General features: G+C 41.6%; 3 protein-coding genes across 3 annotated transcripts; 1 reads left to right on the plus strand and 2 right to left on the minus strand.

Moving 5' to 3' along the window:
• The first annotated feature begins 1,014 nt into the window (after positions 1-1,014).
• LOC136940825 (meteorin-like protein) lies at positions 1,015-5,779 on the plus strand. The gene is made up of 4 exons (XM_067233141.1): positions 1,015-1,733; positions 2,078-2,475; positions 3,686-3,745; positions 5,219-5,779. Exons 1-4 carry the CDS (start codon positions 1,630-1,632, stop codon positions 5,554-5,556), a joined length of 900 nt encoding a protein of 299 aa, XP_067089242.1. The 5' UTR covers positions 1,015-1,629; the 3' UTR covers positions 5,557-5,779.
• Positions 5,780-9,198: 3,419 nt separating this feature from the next.
• On the minus strand, positions 9,199-11,731 carry aqp8b (aquaporin 8b). The gene is made up of 5 exons (XM_067232812.1): positions 11,428-11,731; positions 10,804-10,930; positions 10,293-10,507; positions 9,509-9,643; positions 9,199-9,260 (listed from the first exon to the last, which is right to left on the minus strand). Exons 1-5 carry the CDS (start codon positions 11,679-11,681, stop codon positions 9,218-9,220), a joined length of 774 nt encoding a protein of 257 aa, XP_067088913.1. The 5' UTR covers positions 11,682-11,731; the 3' UTR covers positions 9,199-9,217.
• A 1,149-nt stretch (positions 11,732-12,880) lies between these two features.
• On the minus strand, positions 12,881-15,855 carry LOC136940701 (aquaporin-8-like). Its single transcript, XM_067232969.1, has 5 exons — positions 15,566-15,855; positions 15,039-15,165; positions 14,023-14,237; positions 13,410-13,544; positions 12,881-12,942 (listed from the first exon to the last, which is right to left on the minus strand). The coding sequence occupies exons 1-5, from the start codon at positions 15,853-15,855 to the stop codon at positions 12,900-12,902; spliced, it is 810 nt and encodes a 269-aa protein (XP_067089070.1). The 3' UTR covers positions 12,881-12,899.
• Between the last annotated feature and the right edge of the window lie 3,994 nt (positions 15,856-19,849).

Here is a 19,849-nt window from a genome sequence, read left to right on the forward strand (position 1 = left end):
GAAGCATGACCCTTCTTTGAATCTCTGCTGACCAAACCCCAAATATTTTGATGTGCTATTGGTAAAGTGGGACACCTGTCAAAGTGGGACAGCATTATTATCTATTTAAGTATTACATTTAAGTATTTTAAAATACATTTTCTATTATAGTATATAGTATAGGCTACTATTAAGTATAACACTTAACTTCTTTACTCGAAATAAAAATCTAAGGCTACTTTAATGCACTCTACTCACTCTACTTATTCAACATTCTCTTGATCCCTGCCCTTATCTTCTCTTTCTCGTTCCTCATCTTCCTCCTTGTCTGTTTAACCGTTATATTCTGAAATAAATTTTTAACTGTTTTACATGATACAAAAAATAAGTCAATTATAGCCTATCCCAAAGTAGTTACTATTAATAGATGCAATCATTCTTGACATGTAAATTCATAATAAACACAGAAAAAGGGTACACAAACCCCCTTTAAAAGGACTAGGACTGACTTTTCATAGATTTTGGAGATCCTGTCGTTGAAAAGACACATATGCCACTCCCCCAAAAGTGACATGACAAATATAGAACCCCACCAATTCAGCCCTTTACCCTCCAAGGATGTACTCTGTTATGAGTTTTGATCAGTTTTGGGATTCAGGTGGATGAGCGGTTAGGGAATCGGGCTAGTAATCTGAGGGTTGCCAGTTCAATTCCCGTCCGTGCGAAATGACGTTGTGTCCTTGGGCAAGGCACTTCACCCTACTTGCCTCGGGGGAATGTCCCTGTACTTACTGTAAGTCGCTCTGAATAAGAGCGTCTGCTAAATGACTAAATGTAGTATTTACACATGAAGACACAGACGATCAAGCTTAAGTCTCCCACTTTACCCTCTGTCCCACTACCTATTTCCCCTATAATGCTATTACATGTCTAAATGTGGATTTGAAAATTATGCACTCAGTATGCTGGATAGATATACGTGTGCTACAGCCTCATGAGTTAATCTGGGGTACACTATCAGTGAAAAACATTACTGCAGAATAATACATTATTAATTTGAAAAAGGATCAATCTAAATGAGGAAAACGCTCAAGAAACCAATCCTTGTGGGATACTTCATTCGATAGTGGCATTCTAAATACTCCATTACAGCTGTTGAGAGTCTGCACGTTGGTCCCGCAAAGAAACAGATGGCTAGAGCCTTTCCGGATTGTCTTTACAGAAAGCTAAAAGAAAGCGACAAAGAGACTTACAGCGTTAAATGGACTGGCATTCACTCTGGCAAAGCCTAATTTGGCCGTGCACTTACCACCAGTGAATTAGTCAGTGCTTTCCAATCATTTAGGTTAAACTTACCTACTTAAGTAGCCTAATGTTTTCGTTTTGTAGAGTGTAATTTCTGAAATTATAATGATATAAATCTATATATCCCAGCCTACGCTTGAAACGTTTTGTGACCTGCAGCGACGACCTCTGACGCACGCGCCCAAATCAATGACAAAAGTGGTATGATGCAGTGAAAAGTCACATCCAGTTGTAGTCACAGCAGCGGATAGGCTCACATTCAAAGAGTTTCTCTGTTATACAAACAAGTCTGGGGATACATGTTGTGCTTGGGGATGTTTTATCACCAAGTTTACTTTGGAGATCATGTTAATGATGGTGAATACAATGTCACTAAAGCCGGTCTTTTTAGCTTTACTGTGTTTATACTGGCGACAGTGTGTGGCTGACCTGTGTAACTGGAGTGGAAGGTGAGACTTTATTTAGAATATTTATGTTTCAAACATAATTATATGTTTTAATCAAAACATTACATTGTGTTTGCATCAAACATCCGATAGCCTAGCTTTTCCGTCTGAATTCCTCGAACTCTTTTGGTTTGAGTTTGAAATAATCTTTGGCTAGGTCTTTCGCTTAGAAGCGAACCTATGTACCTAGTGTATTTTATCTAACCAGAACTAATCTGTTAAATGACCGCTTTTCTTTGTTTATGAGTAGCCTATGCTAGATGAAGAGTAGGCTAGTCTTCATTTGAGTCTGTTGTAATTGTCCCAGACCTAACAAGTGTCCCATCTCACGTGTGCTCTCTATCCAGTGGTTTGGCGCGTGAAACTCACTCTCGGACGGTGCTGCAGGTGCGGCTGCGCTGCACGGAAGGGTCGGTAGAGTGGGTGTACCCGAACCAAGCTTTGAGGGTTGTCCTGGAGCCCAATCTTTCATCTTCACGCCACACAACAGTGTGCATCAAACCGTTCCGCAACTTCCGTGGCGCCAGTGTATACATCGAACGTGGTGGGGAACTGGATTTGTTGTTGGCTGATGAAGGGCGTCCTGAGCAGGTGTTCTGTTTTCGGGCGGATGGACCGCAGAAACCAGCTATTTTTCTTCAGGCCAACCTGGAAAGCGATATCAGCCGACGGCCCGTGGGCTTCAGATACGAGTTGCTTGGAAACCGGAGTACAGCGCCAAACCTGGGCAAAAGTGTGTTGCAGGGTGGGTATAATTGGGATATCATAATTATGTGTCCATCCTGTTCTAAGCTATTGAAAGGTGTGTGACGTGGTTCTTAATTATTACATTTGTGAAATTGTATCAAATACAGTAATTCTACTGACTTAATCATTAACAACCTTTCATTTAAATTACTATGACACTATACATAAAACCAGTGTACCAGCCATGTAAAAGGGTACTATTGTAAAACGTTGTGAGGTGTTAGGTTGTGGTGGAGGGGCTCTGAGGACTGTAGTTGCCAATTTCAGGGGCCAAAAAGTCAGTTCATTATTCAATTAAAGACTGACTCCAATCGCACCAGGCAGAGCTGGCAGCTGCTGGCCAGCCTGGTGTTTTGTCTGGCTGTCTGGTGTCTGCAGGGGACAAAGCAGAGAGAACAGAGTTGTGAGCAGGGAATCTGGAGGGCACTGGCCTGAATGGAAATAGCAAATACTTTTTGGATTCCACAGATGCCTCATCTGTGTGTGTGTGCCTGTCTCAAAAGAATGATGTCATTCTCTTTAGCCCAGTTGTGATGTCTGTTTATTACATTTGTTAACTATGTGTGTGTGTGGAGTGGAAAGTGGGCTGGTGGTGGTGGTGGTGGTGGTGGGGGGGGGGGGGGTCTGATGTAGATTACTGGTAGCTGACTTCACCAAAGGGTCATTCAATTATGATGGTACTATGAGAGTCAGACATGGAGGTCAAGACTAATGAAGGCCTTTGATCTGTAATAAAGAGTGTGAATGGAGCAGTGATGCATGTCTGGCATTCCCCCATCTGACCCTTGGTTTCTGGGTGGGAGAGATAGCAGGATCCTCTGGTATTCTCTTCAGTCAATGGAGAGTGTTAGCTTTTGCCAATTGTCTTCTGTGAACAAATAAAGAGGAAAGTTGAAAGTTAGATTAAAGGTTGATTCTTGCCTAGTAATCAGGTGTGTTGAAGTTGGTGGTTTGAAGGTCAGTGAAACTCCTACAGCTAGGGAGGGAGGGTGGAAGGGACAATCTCAGGCTGAATGACAGACTGTTACGTGTGATTGCGAGAGATGGTCAGTGTAGTGCATTAGTGTACTAGTGTACAGTGACATTTAAAATGGGATAAGGGAAATGGGACTGATAGACAGACTGTGCTGCATTTTCACCTCTGTCAACCAGCATACAGTATCTCATTACTTATGATTCTATAAACCTTCTGTTCTTTCATCCTATAGCTGCCTGCCGGCCCTGCAACAACACTGAACAGCTTCTTGCCATCTGCACCAGTGACTTTGGTACGAAGCTTTAATTTTATCTACCAATATCTCACTATTCCAATTCCTTCTCACTATTCCTATTACTATAGGGAATCAGGTGGCTGAGCGGTTAGGGGATCGGGCTCGTAATCTGAAGGTTGCCAGTTCGATTCCCGGCCGTGCCAAATGACGTTGTGTCCTTGGGCAAGGCACTTCACCCTACTTGCCTCGGGGGAATGTCCCTGTACTGACTGTAAGTCGCTCTGGATAAGAGCGTCTGCTAAATGACTAAATGTAATGTAAATGTATTCCAAAGTTTTTGTCTTATTCAAAATTCATATTAAAGATCCTGTAAAGTTCATCACACCACAGAAGAATGTGTTGTTAACTACGAATCCAAATTCGAATGAAAAAGAAACACAGACAAGTATGTTAAATTAGGCTTTGAAATCGTGAGAAAATCCGCAGTCTAATCTACTAGAGACTGGGGGAGGTGTGTCGCCTGAAGGAGCTGAATCTCCGCCCCCTCGAATTAATTGAATTTAGCAACAACAGCAACACTAGCTAAATCAATTGCAGATATCAGAACAGACCTACCTGCAGACTATGAGTGTTTTATGTATTAATTACTTTGTCTTTGCATCGTACTAACTGAGTAACAGAATGCAACCATCTGTGATTTGACGTAGATAGGTCGCTGTGACGTAGATCGGCCGGATTTTGGCTCCGCCTATACAAAACCTGAGCTGAAAACGGAAGAGAAACTGTTCAACGGTCTAACTCCACATTTCAGTGCGACAAAGTTTTTGCGCTTTGCACATGCTTTCAGGAACTCATTTCACACGTACTATGTAATGTACTGAGAAGCAAATCATGGAATTTGCTTTACAGGATCTTTAAGACATAAAATGCCCAGATCCCTCTTCTCCCGAGGGCTGCTAATTCATGCAACAAAGACTGCATGCAAGGGAATGGAGAAGAGGGTAGTGGAAGGGGGTAGGGGGGTTGGGTGACCTGGTTTGTTCCCAGAGAACAGCACCCGTGGCTGGACAAGATGGGGCTGAACAGATGTGGGGGCTGAGAGAACACAATGGAAGGCGCACAGGCTTAAAACAGCAACAGAGCAGAAGCAATAGGCCCATTGAGTCCCAAGTCCATTTATAGCCTGACTCTTGTGCCCTAATCTCACAAATTGTCATCATGGACTTTTTGATGAGAGAAAATAGCTGGCTAATGAAAGTGTAAATGGTTGTAGAGGATGAGTGGAAGGCATGGGAGGGATTCTTGTGTGTAGAGAGTTGAGATTTGGAAGGAAGTCTGAATCTTAGTATTCTCTCACCAGAGCATCTATCGCTCTTTATCGTTGCCTCTTCTGGATCTTTTTCCATTCTCTGTGAAGGACCCTGTGTTTCATTGCACTCACTTGTAAGTGGTCGTAGATGTGTGTGATCACCTTTTTCTTGTTTCAGCACTGATCCCTGGTGACCGTTTCCTGCTTTGTTTTTGCTACAGTTGTCCGTGGCTCCATCAGAAGCGTATCCCATGACAAGGAGCGGCAGACCTCGCTGGTGGAGATCTCAGAAGGGAGGATGTTCCGCCAACGCAGTGGGGTGTTTGAACGAGAGACGGCCACCGCAGGGGCAACCAGGTCTGGGTCCTCCTGGCACGGACACATCCACACCCTTCTACAGTGTCATGTGAAGCCAGGGGGTGGGGAGTTCCTCTTTACAGGGTCAGAGCACTTTGGGGAAGCCTGGTTAGGCTGCGCCCCGCGATACAAAGACTTCCTGTCTCTATACCACAAAGCTCGGAAGGCCCGTTTGAATTCCTGTGACTTCCCCCTGGACTGATTGTCACTTCTAGAGCCCTGCTCTCTGCTTAAAAACTATATTTACTCTAAATGGAACACAATCCCCAGAGTCTCTCCACTGTGACACCACAGGGTGACTTTGTTGACTTGCCACAACAACGCCTGTATGCCATTGCCGTGGCTCCGTGCAAAATCAGCAGGGACCTATCTGGTGTAGACCTAGGGCAGAGACCCCGGTGGGGGTTAGAGCTACGGGTTCTCCTGAGGCCGTGCCTGCTTCACTGGGGGGCGGGGCGGGGGGGGGGGACAACTTAGAGAGCCTGGGCCTTTGTCTTTCTCCCCTCACAACCCACTCCCCAGCAGCCGATAGAAGGCTGGACGGCTGCTTCTCTTTGTGCTTTCTTCTGCTTTGACTGCTGCTCACTTTAGAGCCTACGTATCAGAGTTGTCGCCTGAACAGATATAGCAATTTTGAGGAATGTGTATGTTCATGAATAGATAGGTTTTATTTACACCCATCAGTGCATTTGTTTTGTTTAAAACATTTTATGGATATAGTTGATGGTGATGTATAATTATTTACTTATTATCTGGATTCCAAACAGGGTAAAGATGATGTTCCTGGAGCACACTATCAGTTTGTATGCTGACAAATATAAAAAAATACGCTTCGATCTCCAGAGGAATCCAAGATTAAACATCTTCATTCATCATTACATTGCGTGAAATCTTTCCGTATTTTTTACCCTTTACAAGGAATCCAAACTGTAATATGTAACACTTATCAAATAAAATAAGTTGAAGGGCTTGAACAGATATTGTAACAGTCTTGCCTAATAAAATAAATTAAAGAACTGAACAGATACATTTTGATTGGAAATGAAAACATTGGGTCTAATTGGATGGAAAGTCCTGAATCCCCCCCCCCCTCACACACACACACACACACACACACACCACCACCACCACCCCGCCCCCTCCCCCCTCCATATTGATGGGCGTGGCTGTCATTGCTGCATTGTAGCAAGCCAGTGAACTGAGCAATGCAGAGTGGGGTTTTACAGAAACACTGGGTTAGTGAATGAACAGGCCTGCTTTTCTTCAACCTCATGATAAATCTCACTATCTCTCTATTCCTCCTTTATCAAGCAGGTTCATATAGAAACCTTAGCAATGTTTTCATAAAAAAATTTGCAATGAATTATGGCAGATTTATATGTATTCGACATTAACAGAGTTATGATTTAGATCAACATATAACATTGTTTTACCAATGTTCAGGTAATTAATTAATTTGGCTTCAAAACATTGGTATCCAAAATATTGCACAATGTATGCAATCAAAAGTCTAAATGCGAAACAATTAGAAATATAGCTAGGGGTAATGAAGTATATAACAGCAAAGTCTCAAGAACAAAGCATTAAAGTCTTACAAACATAAGATTATTATCTGAGGCCATTGCATCTTTTTATATATTTGGACTGCTTAGGATACAGGAATTTTTACTTCCGTTTCTCATCGTAATGCATAATCTCTTATAGGAGGGGAATTAGGGTTTTGATTCAAAAGCGTTATTTTCTTGCCATATTCTTCAATCAACCAAACACCTAATGGAAATTAGATAGCTCTACCATTAAATGATATACATATGTCTGTAAGATAGCTAAAGCAATGAGGGGGATGAACCAGTTTTCTAAAAGGGTGTTTTGCCCTTCGATCATAGCTTGGGAAATAGAATGGACAGATGTGGCTTAGGGGTTCTTGAGAGCTCCCAAAGTCTAAGGCTTAGCCCCTCCCACAAAGGAGGAACAATTAATTGACTTTTAAAGCAACTTATTTTTCTGCCTATTCCACACTTCTCCTTGGCTGAGCAGGATTCACAAATTGCTGTGTTGAACTTTTTATTGGGACTAAATAGGTGCCAATGAAAGTGTAAATGACTGTGGGGTGAATGGGGCCCACACAATGGCCTGGTGGTGACAAGGCCCCCAGCAGACATAATGATCATTGTCACGGCTGCTGTCACACAGAGACACCATGGCTCATGAATCCAGGCGGGTAAATTCAGTGAGCAAAGCAATGGAGAAGTCTTATCTTGCTATGTATCTGTTTATGTAACAGTTTTTACTCATATCTTTTCATTTCCTTCCTTCCGATTTCTTCTTCTGGACAGAAAGAATAATAAAAATGAAAAAGATCTTTGACCATTTACATATAGTAATAATTTCGTTTCATGACAAATTACTTTGCTTCTGCTATATACATTTACATTTAGTCATTTAGCAGACGCTCTTACCCAGAGCGACTTACAGTAAGTACAGGGACACTCCCCCCAAAGCAAGGAGGGTGAAGTGCCTTGCCCAAGGACACAACATCAATTGACACGGCCGGGAATCGAACTGGCAACCTTCAGATTACTAGCCCGACTCCCTCACCGCTCAGCCATCTGACTCCATATATACTCCATATACACAGTCAGAAACGTTTTACAGAATACATAGATTTTCCTCAAACCAGTACTTTATAGTGTTTTGTAATTGACCTAAATATAATCACAAACTCAAAATATTCAAGAAATGTTTTCTATCATGAGGAATATGTGACACAACAACGTTTTTAAAACTGCACCCGAAGTTTTGTCCGTTTTAAACTATGCCTTCCAGTCAAAGTCAAGGGGTTTCAATCCCCGACCCCTCCCTCCACATTGTCCTGGTGCTGGGGGCTGACCATGTCAAATTCCCCATCTGAATATTGTCTGCTCGGCAGGCTTTTCAGCCCAAACAATTCCCATCTCTGGGAATTCCAGCAGGCCCTCATCAGGGGAACGTCCGGGGAGTCCCTGGAGGGCCGAGCTGGGAGCCCCTCGCTGGCCGTGCCTGCAGGAGTCCACCCTGGCTGAGGGGTAATTGGTTTACCCAGGCCCCAGACTGTGTTCCCATGTGGGCCGCTGCCGGGGAGAGGCCCAGGGTTACAAATGGAAACAGCAGGATCCCCTCCGTCTCTGCTTTAGTATTCACGGGTCTGGCTATAGAGACCAGGGGCTGGAGACCCAAGAGCACAAAGCCATGTAGAAATGGGACCAGAAATTCAAAAGATTTCCATTCGGCCTTCAGTCTTTGGCTGTATTTTTTGTCAAAGCTCCATTTTTCATAATTGGGTTATAGAGAAAGTGATTTTGTTATCTTGTTGTTTGTGTCCTTTCTGTTGATTCATAAGATAATGAGAGGAGAGTTGATTGCAAAGTTGTAGAAATTGTGTTCCTCCACAACTAATACACCTGGTTGGCTTTCAGTCTTTCCTTTGTCTTCCATGAAAATTTTAAATTATCATATTGAGTAACAGCTAACATCATTTTGTTCTGCCATTACATTTTAGAAGTGTTGTGTGTGTGTCATTTGTCTTGCCAAACTCTTGCTGCCAAGAATAACTATAATCCAGTCTGCTCAATGGACAACATAACACATAATGTGGCTTTAGTGTCCGTATGAATATACATTTTTATTAATAAAAAAATCTCATCTCAAGCTCAAATACGAGCACAGGGACTATTATTAAATTCAAAAACATACAGAGAAATTGAAATCTAATTTAAACTTACAAAAAGGTATTACTTTTGCGTCCATGTATGTCTACAAATAACAAACAAGTTGCAGCCATGAACAAACATCTTAGAGAAATGGCAACGTGATTCATTTAATCTTTATTTCAGGATGACACGAGTCTTTTTGTCTCCGAGAAGAAGTCTGAAAAAGGAAATAACAATAGACAGAATTTGTATCCAGGGTTATTTAAATACACGCAACATAACCACATTATTGTGATCCTATAAGCATCCATATCATGACGACTACACAGGCTAACAAGCATATGGTTTATGTTGTGTTTGCCAACACTCATTGCCCACCAGTCTCGTGGATCTCGTGGAGAATACACTACCAGACAGAACTTGGTGACACAGTGAATCTTTCTGGGACCATCATTCTACACCTACCTGACCAAGGCAGCTGCTATTAGGCCTCCTGTAATGGGTCCAACCCAGTATACCCAATGGTAGGTCCAATAGTTGGTCATGACTGCAGGACCCAAGGCTCTGGCTGGGTTCAAACAGGTTCCAGATACATCTCCTCTGTGAAAACAAAGTGAAAAACAAGAATTTGTCAATTGGATTACAAGATTTGGTGTAGGCTATATTGTGTCAAGGTAAAATTCAACTTTACTGTCCGTAAGCTTTAGACTGTTAAATGAAAACAGTGAGTCAACAGAAGTAAAAGAGTTTAGTCAAAAACAGACTATACTGTCATGACTATATTACTATATAAAGAACTTCTACTGTTTGACATGATTTTCTTATCGTCATGCTGAAGATGGGTTTCATGTACACACATGAAACCCATCTTTAACCTGCAATGGAAAGGAGGATCACAAAATATTAACTTTAAGTCAGTGAGTCTTTAACTGTCAGTTTATCATGAAGCTATTAACCATTGTTTGACAAGTACTTAATTATTAACATAAAACGTAATCAGAAATCATACATGATTTATGTGTTATTCTTTTCATTAAGCAGTTTTAATCTAGTTGTTACCGTAACACAGTTATGGCCTGATGGGGTGATTCAACATTATTGTTAGTCTTTGGATCTATTTTCTACCATCTTATTTCCTTTTGGGATACAAAAGTGGTTCCTGAATCAACCATCACATTACCGAACACTTCCACCTTTTCAGAGAGACAATGGACAAAGTCGTTCGCCCAGTCCTGCTCCAGTGACTCACCCTGCCAGCACGTTGATGATGACAGTGCAGCCCACCATGAAGGGCACCAGGGGGCTCCTGCTCTTGGCGTTGACGGCCCCCAGCAGCACCACCATGGTGATGAGGCAGGTCATGGCCACCTCCCCAAACAGAGCGCCCCACAGCTGCGTCTCGGACTGCAGCAGGGAGAAGGCGCCCCCCTGGGCCCGGGCGTAGTTCTCTGCTGGGGTCATGACCTGAGGACGAGGGATCGAGAAAATGGGACATCACGGAATCTGCCATTGATCAAATCCAATAGAAGCAAGTTTTATTTTGTATAACCTTTTTTACAAGCGTTGTCACAGAGGGCTTCACATACGCACATAGAACTGATGAACCTGCTGTCTGTGACAGGAGGCTGAATAGTTTGTATGAGTGGTTGTTCGCATGCCTGGATCCATGTACACAGTGAGAGTCAAAGGACTTGGAGGGGAAGTGAACAGGTGTTGGCATGGATACATGTGCAAAACTGGTTGCAATGGTGTGGCCTCACCTTGGCCATGGCCGCCCCCACGATCCCTCCTATCAGCTGACTAATGAGGTAGGGGGCTACCATTTTCAGCTTCATGCCTCCACACAGGTATATAGCCAAGGTGAAAGGGGGGTTGAAATGGGAGCCACTGTGAAAGAATACAAAAGGTCAGTTGCCTGGGTTGAGTTTTATGAAGTGCTGTTTTGCAGTTTTACACACTGTTGTCCTCAACTTTCACCTTTGTATCAGTCAGGAGGTTTGTGTTGAAGGACTAGCCCTATTACCAACGATTAGACATTGGTAATAGATCAACCCAATAACAGGACAACTCTGAGCACTTTGAGGGTAGCCTGGTGTATCTAAGTTGTCAAACGTACACAGCATATGGGGAACACAGGATTTATATGTCAGAACAATCTTGTTTATGGATGGAGTCAGCTAGTACTCAAACTTTTTTATCTGCACTTCTGAACTTCAGATTATTTTGCATTTCTCAACAACGTCAAACGTGAACGTGCACCAAAATTATTTCACCCAAGAACTTGCATGTCCTCAGGAGAATACCTACACTGCACATTCAGGACACAATATTAAAAATAGATTAGACAAGGGACTTAACAACTGCATCCATGAGGTTCTACTTACCTGATCTCAGCCATGCAAGCCACCAGCACAGCCACAGCTAACCCATGCACCAATGCTGGCTGCAGTCTCCCTGCTGCCTCCACATTCTCAATGACCGACACGCACCCGATGAACACAAAGAACATTGTCCCCACTAGCTCTGCCAGGCAGGGCTGGACCAGGCGCTCAAACATGTTTTGAGGACTGGTCAGTGTTTTCTTGTGGTCCACCAAGGATGTTTCCACATCACTAAGCTCCATCTTCTCTTCAGCCATGTGGGAGTTTGTGTGTGACACGAGACAGGTCTTGAAGTGTTGTGCTGGAGATCAAGAGACAGTGCTGCAAAGGAATCTGTGTCCAAATATATCCACACCAGTGCTCTCTAATCACCTGAACTTTGATTAGTCCACAAGGAGAGAGAGTGTGTGTGTGGGGAGGGTATAAAGTTTAATCACTCCTTTTAGTAGCTATAGACACTTTGGCACAGTGAATGATCTTTTCATGATTACAGTTGTTTCATTAAAACACAGTACAGCAAGATTAACCACACATCACAAGATTTTGCTGACATGCTTATAAAATGGACAAACTGATGTTTCTTATTAGTACTGCAATCTACTTCGGAGTGGTGTCAGATATTAATGAATATCATTAAAAGATGTCACACATACTAGTAACAGTAACCACAGTAAAAGAATTAAAGTCATATAGACACAGATGTGGGCAAGTAACCGGGTAGATCAGACAAAGCATTTTTAACAGCTTTATTAAGTGTTTTTCAGCTGTGTAATGTCTGCTGCTGGACAGGCTCACAAAGACAAAAAGCTGAGTGAACATGGGATTTTTCTTTTTTGAATTAAATATAGAATATTGATTATAGATTAATGCTAAATATTGCATTTGTAAAGTATTCAAAATCAAACAATGTTATTGTTGTGGAGTTGCAGACACTAAATGCAGGCCATTATCCTTTTGTTACCAGAGGTTGGAGACATGGAACATCTAATACAACTTCTTGACCTTCTAAAGGTGAATCATTTCTGATTGAGTTAATAAATAATGTATCTTGGACCTTTGACATCTGCAGGTTTTGATACATGATACAATGCTGATGTGTTACACTTGAAGAACATTGGACACGTACAGTAAGTTACGGGAATTGGAATCGAATTTCACGTTTTGTCAACTTAATAAAAATAAAGTAAACTTTAAGTAAAAAGTTCTGTGATATGTCATCAAAACTTTTCACCCTTCTTTGTGTGAAATTTAAATCCCACAGCATTGCACAGCAACAGCAAGTAATGTATTTGTACATACATCGAGAAGTGAATTACAAATATGAAAATAAATTAAACCTTGGTACACAGGTACAAACCTTGGTACACTTGGTACAAACTACTATAATTATTTTTGAACTTGTCAGATAATTAAAGACTTGTTAAGGTATCTCAAAAAACAATTAAAAGTTAAATTAGGATCATTAGTTAAATCCATCACCTCAAAAAAACTCGAACTTTTTCATCCCCTAGCAGCAATCTGAAAGAATAAAAAACACATATTGTCAAAACTATGACAGACAGTTCAGAAAGTTTAAAAATACATGAGGTGAAACACAGCACTGTTAAGGAAAAAAATAACTAAACTTGAGTGAAAAACAAGGTTTATGACTGTCTGAGAAAACAACAGTCACAAGTTCCTTTTGTCTGCTGGACTCGAGGTGAGGTACAGCAGGTTAATGTTTGTCAGAAAGTAATGTGCAGTGTCTTCAACAGCTTGTTTTATGAAGCTGCTTTTTCCAACAGCTGTATAACACTATCAGCTGATTTGCAAGCCAATATGAGCAGATATAACATACTTTCCCCCACCTACCTCACACCATATATTCATGAATGTCTGAACTATGACTGAATAGAGGGACACATTAATACTGTGATTGATGTGAGACCTAGACATTTAAGACTAATGCAGTGTAAAGTGGACTAAAGGACTGCAGGCTAGCATACCTGACTATACTGCCAGTCAGCACAGCCCCGGCCATGGGTCCAAGCCAGTAGATCCAGTGATAGCTCCAGTAGTTAGCCATCACAGCAGGACCAAAGGCTCGTGCTGGGTTCATACAGGCTCCAGACACTGCCCCCCTGGAAGACAGAGGGGGATGTCAAGCATGCATGTACTGACTGTACATTTACAATGTGTGTAATGCTTGTATGCAGAATGTTAATGTTGTATATATGTAACATCTGTATCTTGGCACTCCAGCTTAACCTCTAGTTCTGTTTAATTGTCTACAATATCCGAAGGACATTGGCAGGTAGCCGTGACAAAGCATGATAACAATAAAGTAACACATTAATGACCCCTTGATAACGATAAAAACGAGTCGTTGCAAGCTACAGCATTGAGCCAATTTTTTTTAGTCTTTGATCCCATTCTGTTTAGCCCACTCTTCTAAAACCCATCCTAAGCACAGAACACCAGGCCCTAGCCTAAGTCTCCCCACATCTCTGAAACCCATCCAACACAGTACACCGCCAGGCCCCGACCCAAGTGTCCCCATCTCATCCAACACAGTACACCGACAGGTGTCCCCACCCTTTGTCCCACACAGGGTCTCACCCAGCCAGTATGTCTGCAGTCACAGTCAGCCCAATGCAGAGAGGGGCCAGTAGGCTGCTGGTGCGTTTGTTTACTGCTCCCATACACACCGTCATGGTCAAGAACATTGTCATCAACACCTCTGCAATTGTAGCTGGGCCTATTTGGGTGTCACCCTGCACCGTGTTGAACGCAGCCCCGGATGCATTGACGTAGTTCTCCATGGGGGAAATGGCCTAGAGAGGGATATAAAGGACCAAACATGACAACAGTCCGTTCTGTTTCCAGATTATTCTTGGACTGGAAAACCACTTGGACCTGGTCTCTTCTGTTTATTTCAAGTAATTTTTTAGCTCTGGAAACATTTCCCATTGTGCCTCTAACCATTAACTTCTAATGACAAGTGAATGTATGTGGAGTCACTTCATCCCATTCTTCAGCGAAAATCGTTCTTTCATGCCCTTAAGAAAGCCAGTGCAGACAAAGATACTGTAGCAGGTTAAGGGGTGTGGGGTTTCCACAATATCAAGCTGAATAAAACCTCGGCACACACCGTCCAATTTCCATGCACAAGTCTCTTTAATTCGTCACATACGTCTCTGGTCATATACACCCTTTTATAAGCAACCACACAATCAATTAACCTCTCAACGAGACACAGCCTGTCTCGTTGAAGCAAGAAGTCCCTACATGGCTCGGGGGTGGATCCAACGGGCTGCCAGATACCTGCCCTCAGCCACCACTCCCCTCACCTCTCCCTGCCGTCTGCCACAATACTATATAAATAACCATTATCAATACTGGAGACAATTTCAGGATAAGGATAAGAATGGAATGTGGAAGTGCTAAATGTGTGAAATTATTTCCCTTTATCTTTTAAGCACTTGTTTGTCTTCTACCTTCGACATAAGTTGTTTTTAAATGTGCTTTATAAATACATTTGACTCGACTTGACTTCCTTTATGTTTATGACAATATGTTTTACAGTGACAACACAGTACATTTGACCTGTTAGGACGAGACGGAGGGATGCCCACCTTGGCCAGGCCAGCCCCCATGAGCCCTCCACAAAGCTGGGCCAGTATGTAGGGGAACAGCATCAGCAAGTTGAGACCACCGACCAGAAAGACAGACACAGACACGGCAGGGTTGAAATGACCCCCGCTGGAGAGAGAACAGGACATTCACATCAAACTTAATCTCAAAAATGTATTATTGGCCCCAATAAAACCTGTTAAATCTACACTCATAAGCTGTGGGGCTCAAAAGTACGATATAGAGTTCTGAGAATTTATTTAGCATCTCTCTGATCTTTTTTTTTTTTAAGAAACAAGGTGAACAGCAGTTTGTATGATTGTTGGCTTATCTAAACCAGCACCTTTCCCTGAGTTAAAAATGACTTCCTGGGTGGAGTAATTCTGGGATTTAAAAAACAAAATCATCATCACTAAACAAACTGTTGATATACTTTTGAGACATATTTTCATATCATCACAAGATAAGAAAGTCGGCATCGACCCCACCTAGCCTCCCCTCTCTTCTCCCCCTCTTTAGTGTTCTGTACCTGATCTCTCCAAATACAGCGATGACGATGCCCAGAGCAAGGCCGTGTGCCAGGGCTGGCTGCAGTCTCCCGGTGCCCTCCGAGTTCTCGATGACAGACAGGCACCCCACAAAGATAAACAAGGTGGAGCCCACCAGCTCAGCCAGGCAGGGTTGAACGATGCGCTCAAACGCACCCCTTAGGGTTTTGGAGCCAGTCTGTTTGTCTATGACCCCTTTTTCACCATGAACAACACTAACGTCCAGCGTTGACAGGTCACACAGCTCCGTCTTGGACTCACTCGTGGACATCTTGGAAAGTTACTGATAGCAACTGTGGAGAGCTTGTGAGTCGCCAATGCTATCTGATCTAGATTTTATGCTTGTGTCAGAGCTGGGGGGTGGGGTGGGGGTATAGTGGAAGAGGGAGGTGGTAGAGAAGGAGTGAAAATGTGAAAATGGAAGGAAGGTGACCCTGTTAATTTATAAATGATGATATTGTCCTAGTAAACCTACACCTCAAACCTATTTGAGTTTACTATATTTGCTTCCTGTGATTTACTATTCTGTGTTTTTTTCTGGAGACGGCTTTAAGGTGTTGTGAGGCTGTAGAGAGACTATAAAGATAAACGTGGGTTCTGATGGGGGACAGGTAACAATGTGTCTTTGACACTTTTTGGATAAATAAACAAATCATACTAATATTGTAGCATCATATACTGTATATGAATATTGTAAGAACATATATATTTTGATATTTAAGGCTGCAAAAGAAAGTATCAACCCTTTCAATTGCTTTTGTCAAATGAAAAAATTTTTTTACTGAGATTGTAGCAGACCTTATTTTATAATGAACTTACTTTGTACATTTAGCTTGGAAGGGCTTTATCATTTCATGAAGGAAACGTCTAGGACAAAACAGCATTCAACAATCCTTTGACATTGATTCTTCAAGTGTTTGTCTTTCCAGTACTTGTGTTAGTGGCTGCAGAGAATTACAGGAAGGAAATGATATACAAATGTGGTTATCTCTGTCTTTTTTTTATTTATCACATAGGTGTTTCACAACATAATTCACCCATTTAATGACACTGGTTACATTTCTAGAGGTAACGCTCTCTCTTCCCAATGAAGGTTCTGTCTGTTCTTTACTTGAAAGTAATGTAGAGATTTATTGTGAAAAAGGGTGTGATGAAGAAAGTGTTTTGTCCGTTTCTTCATAAACGGAGTGACTAAGTTCAGTTGAGTTCTGGATTTATTTAGTATTAACAATCTGCAGATTGGGAGAGAAAACCAGACCTCTGACCATAAATGACAACACAACACCAGGCTTAGGTCTCAATCATGTCTCTCTACGCTCTGAAGGCCAGAAGACCATCTTTTATAGGGCACAAGAATGTAAACATAGATAGTGACAGTCAGGCAGTAATAACGTTAGAACAGTTGCAGAGAAAGAGATTCGCCAACTATGATCAAGAGATCATAGTTGGCGCTCTCCTTGTAGTCATGACAAGGGACGTTTACCCAGTACTTTCTCCTGAGCCCAAACATCTATTAACCCTGACACATAGACACAATCTACTCTTATTAATAGCAAGCTCACATGAGAACATACTAACTAGTATCCAATGGCTTGTTCTATTGATTAGTGAATAATGTAAGCACACAGGAAATCCCCCCAAAAAATATAAACAGAAATGTAACTTCAAACTTGAAATGATTAGCTGTTCATTCATCCATTCATTTATCTTAAAGCAGAATGGCTGCATCTACAAGTCATGTCTCCTTTTTGGGCAGCACTACATTTTCTCTGCACATTTGTATGTTTACATTGGGTTTATTTTTTCCCTTTTATTTCTCAAAAGTAATTAAAATACAATATACATCACAGTGATATCAGCTGTTTCATGCACGTCATTCAGAATGTAAGTTGACCAATGGGTACTTTTACTGTTGACTCAGTATATAGAGATGAAGGCACTAAATATATTCAGCATTTAATATTATCTTAAAATAAGTTTGACTGAGTAGAAATTCCCTTAAAATGGAAAGCACATGTCTGTGCATTGTGCCTCTTATGCAATATCACATTTCTTGGACATGCTCTCTACAAGGGTAATAGTTGTCAGGGAGTCAGGTGGCTGAGCGGTGAGGGAGTCGGACTAGTAATCCGAAGGTTGCCAGTTCGATTCCTGGTCATGCCAACTGACGTTGTGTCCTTGGGCAAGGCACTTCACCCTACTTGCCTCGGGGGAATGTCCCTGTACTTACTGTAAGTCGCTCTGGATAAGTGCGTCTGCTAAATGACTAAATGTAAATGTAATATTTAACGGCCCAACAAGTTCCAAGGATATAACATACTATGGCAGGTCAACATACACATTTTGAATAAACTTTTTAACAAAAACATGTATTTTCCATAATAATAAGACTAATTACAAAAAGATTTAAGAGTGGGTTCCATTTCCTGGAGCTTGTGTCCCACGTGTCCTTGTCTATGCTTCTTAACACGACAGAAATGACTGGCCTTGTCGGTGCATTGTCGGGGCGTATCTACCAGTTCTCAATTTGTTATTGAGCCCGTATAAATCCTATCAGTTATGTCTCTCAGGATACATGCAATGAAACAACTGATCTCAATATACAAAGGTATCCATCCCTGGCTGCCCCTGTAACACCATTTAATCTAGATGCATAGGGCAATAGTTCTGGAGGTTTAGTATCTAAGACAAACGCCACATGGCCTCAGTCAAATCATAGACCTACAGAAAAGAGTAAACTGCAATAATATCTTGCTATAAACCAGGCAATTACACTTTTGTTTGTTCAAACAAGTTAAAAGATAACTTTGAAAACCATCCAACGGCCACCTGGTTGGTCACTGGGGTAAATGGTTATACCTCCTCATCATATAGATAAGATGAAGCTCTGATATGCTCCTTTAAACCTGACTGAGGTTTCAAGGCTCATAACTCCTGCCTGACTGAGGACATAAGATGTAAATATGTTCTGGACCTGAACTCTGTGACAAGCTCAATACTGGACAATAACATAGGGATAAACCATGACAAAACCAGAGATGGGTATTTTTTAAATAAATATTGTAGGTGGTGTCTTCAAGGAGATTGTATTTATAATAGTGGTGGTCATAGATTATTATTATTATTTTTTTTATCTAGATAATCTCACTGTAATCTTGGCGTTAATCTAGATTAATATGGCTCATTTGAATTCTGTCAAAGGCATTCAGAATATGTGTGCTACCCAAATAATTACTAAAAGTAAGTCTTTGAGAACGGGTTTCTCAAGCCAGGTGGCGCATTATACCAGGAGCTCATCTCCTGTTTCCAAAATGCATCACAAACTGCTTGAGAAAGCTGTTCTACTATGATAATTGGTGATGAAAATAAATTATGTTCAATAAGATGTACTTGTGTTTATTAACTGTTTATTAGATTAGTTAGCTTGGCTGATAGAGCTGTGCTGACGGGCTTGCCTCGGTTGCACTCAAACATCGTAGTTTGACGACGACTCTTCCCCTGCGCTACATCAGTGCTTGGCCCGGCATCTTCCGCATTAGTTAAGGATTGCGTTTAGGTGGTATTTGAGACTGGAAGAACTCCTACAGTAAACTAATTCCGCATAGCACAAGGTGCAAACAACCTTAGTCTTGTCGAGGTTTCCATTGGGAAGCTTCTTAAAAATACATTTTCCCTGAAGCAAACCAGGCGGCTTCATAGCTGCATCCATCTTATCACGTCACGTTTGATGTGATAATTTCATACACAAGATACAGGTTCGAAGACTCGTTCTCGCCCCCTACAGTGCAATTCGGCTAGGTATACATCCGCGCTAAATTATCAAGGTGAAAGTCATCATAGCTTGCGTAGTATAGACCCAGCTCCCAACCCATTTTTTTTATTGCCCGATAAGAGTCTCACGTTAACGAAGCGCGTTAACGCCGATAACGGCCCACCACTAATTTATAATAAACTACAGTATAGGCCTACTGCCTTTTTCAGAATCAGAATCAGAATCAGAAAGGGATTTATTCGCCATGAAAGTTTGCACAGACAAGGAATTTGCTTTGGCAGGAAGGTGCATACAATAAACATATACCTAAAATTTAAATATGTGGACTAACTATACTAATATGTGGACTAACTATACTAACTAGACTAACTATACTTTTTTGAACCAATCATCCCAATGAAATGGAATTAAAACATGTTTTGGTGTAGAATCTGGGAAGGTTGTACACATGTAGTAACTGCACAATGATTTAAAAGACAAGATACCCAAACAA

This window comes from Osmerus mordax, chromosome 3, assembly GCF_038355195.1.
Source record: "Osmerus mordax isolate fOsmMor3 chromosome 3, fOsmMor3.pri, whole genome shotgun sequence".
NCBI lineage: Eukaryota > Metazoa > Chordata > Actinopteri > Osmeriformes > Osmeridae > Osmerus > Osmerus mordax.

Bases quoted from the DNA above. Each gene is read 5' to 3' on its own strand.
- aqp8b (XM_067232812.1), bottom strand. From the start codon at position 11,681: ATGGCTGAAGAGAAGATGGAGCTTAGTGATGTGGAAACATCCTTGGTG. The intron at 10,931-11,427 runs GTAAGTAGAACC...ATTCTTTCACAG, and splicing joins GCTTGCATGGCTGAGATCAG to TGGCTCCCATTTCAACCCCC. The intron at 9,261-9,508 runs GTAGGTGTAGAA...TTCCTTTTTCAG, and splicing joins ATAGCAGCTGCCTTGGTCAG to ACTTCTTCTCGGAGACAAAA.
- LOC136940825 (XM_067233141.1), top strand. From the start codon at position 1,630: ATGTTAATGATGGTGAATACAATGTCACTAAAGCCGGTCTTTTTAGCT. The intron at 2,476-3,685 runs GTGGGTATAATT...TTCATCCTATAG, and splicing joins GGGCAAAAGTGTGTTGCAGG to CTGCCTGCCGGCCCTGCAAC. The intron at 3,746-5,218 runs GTACGAAGCTTT...TTTTTGCTACAG, and splicing joins CATCTGCACCAGTGACTTTG to TTGTCCGTGGCTCCATCAGA.
- LOC136940701 (XM_067232969.1), bottom strand. From the start codon at position 15,855: ATGTCCACGAGTGAGTCCAAGACGGAGCTGTGTGACCTGTCAACGCTG. The intron at 15,166-15,565 runs GTACAGAACACT...TTCTCTCTCCAG, and splicing joins GCTGTATTTGGAGAGATCAG to CGGGGGTCATTTCAACCCTG. The intron at 14,238-15,038 runs GTGGGCATCCCT...ATCCCTCTCTAG, and splicing joins TGGGGGCTGGCCTGGCCAAG to GCCATTTCCCCCATGGAGAA.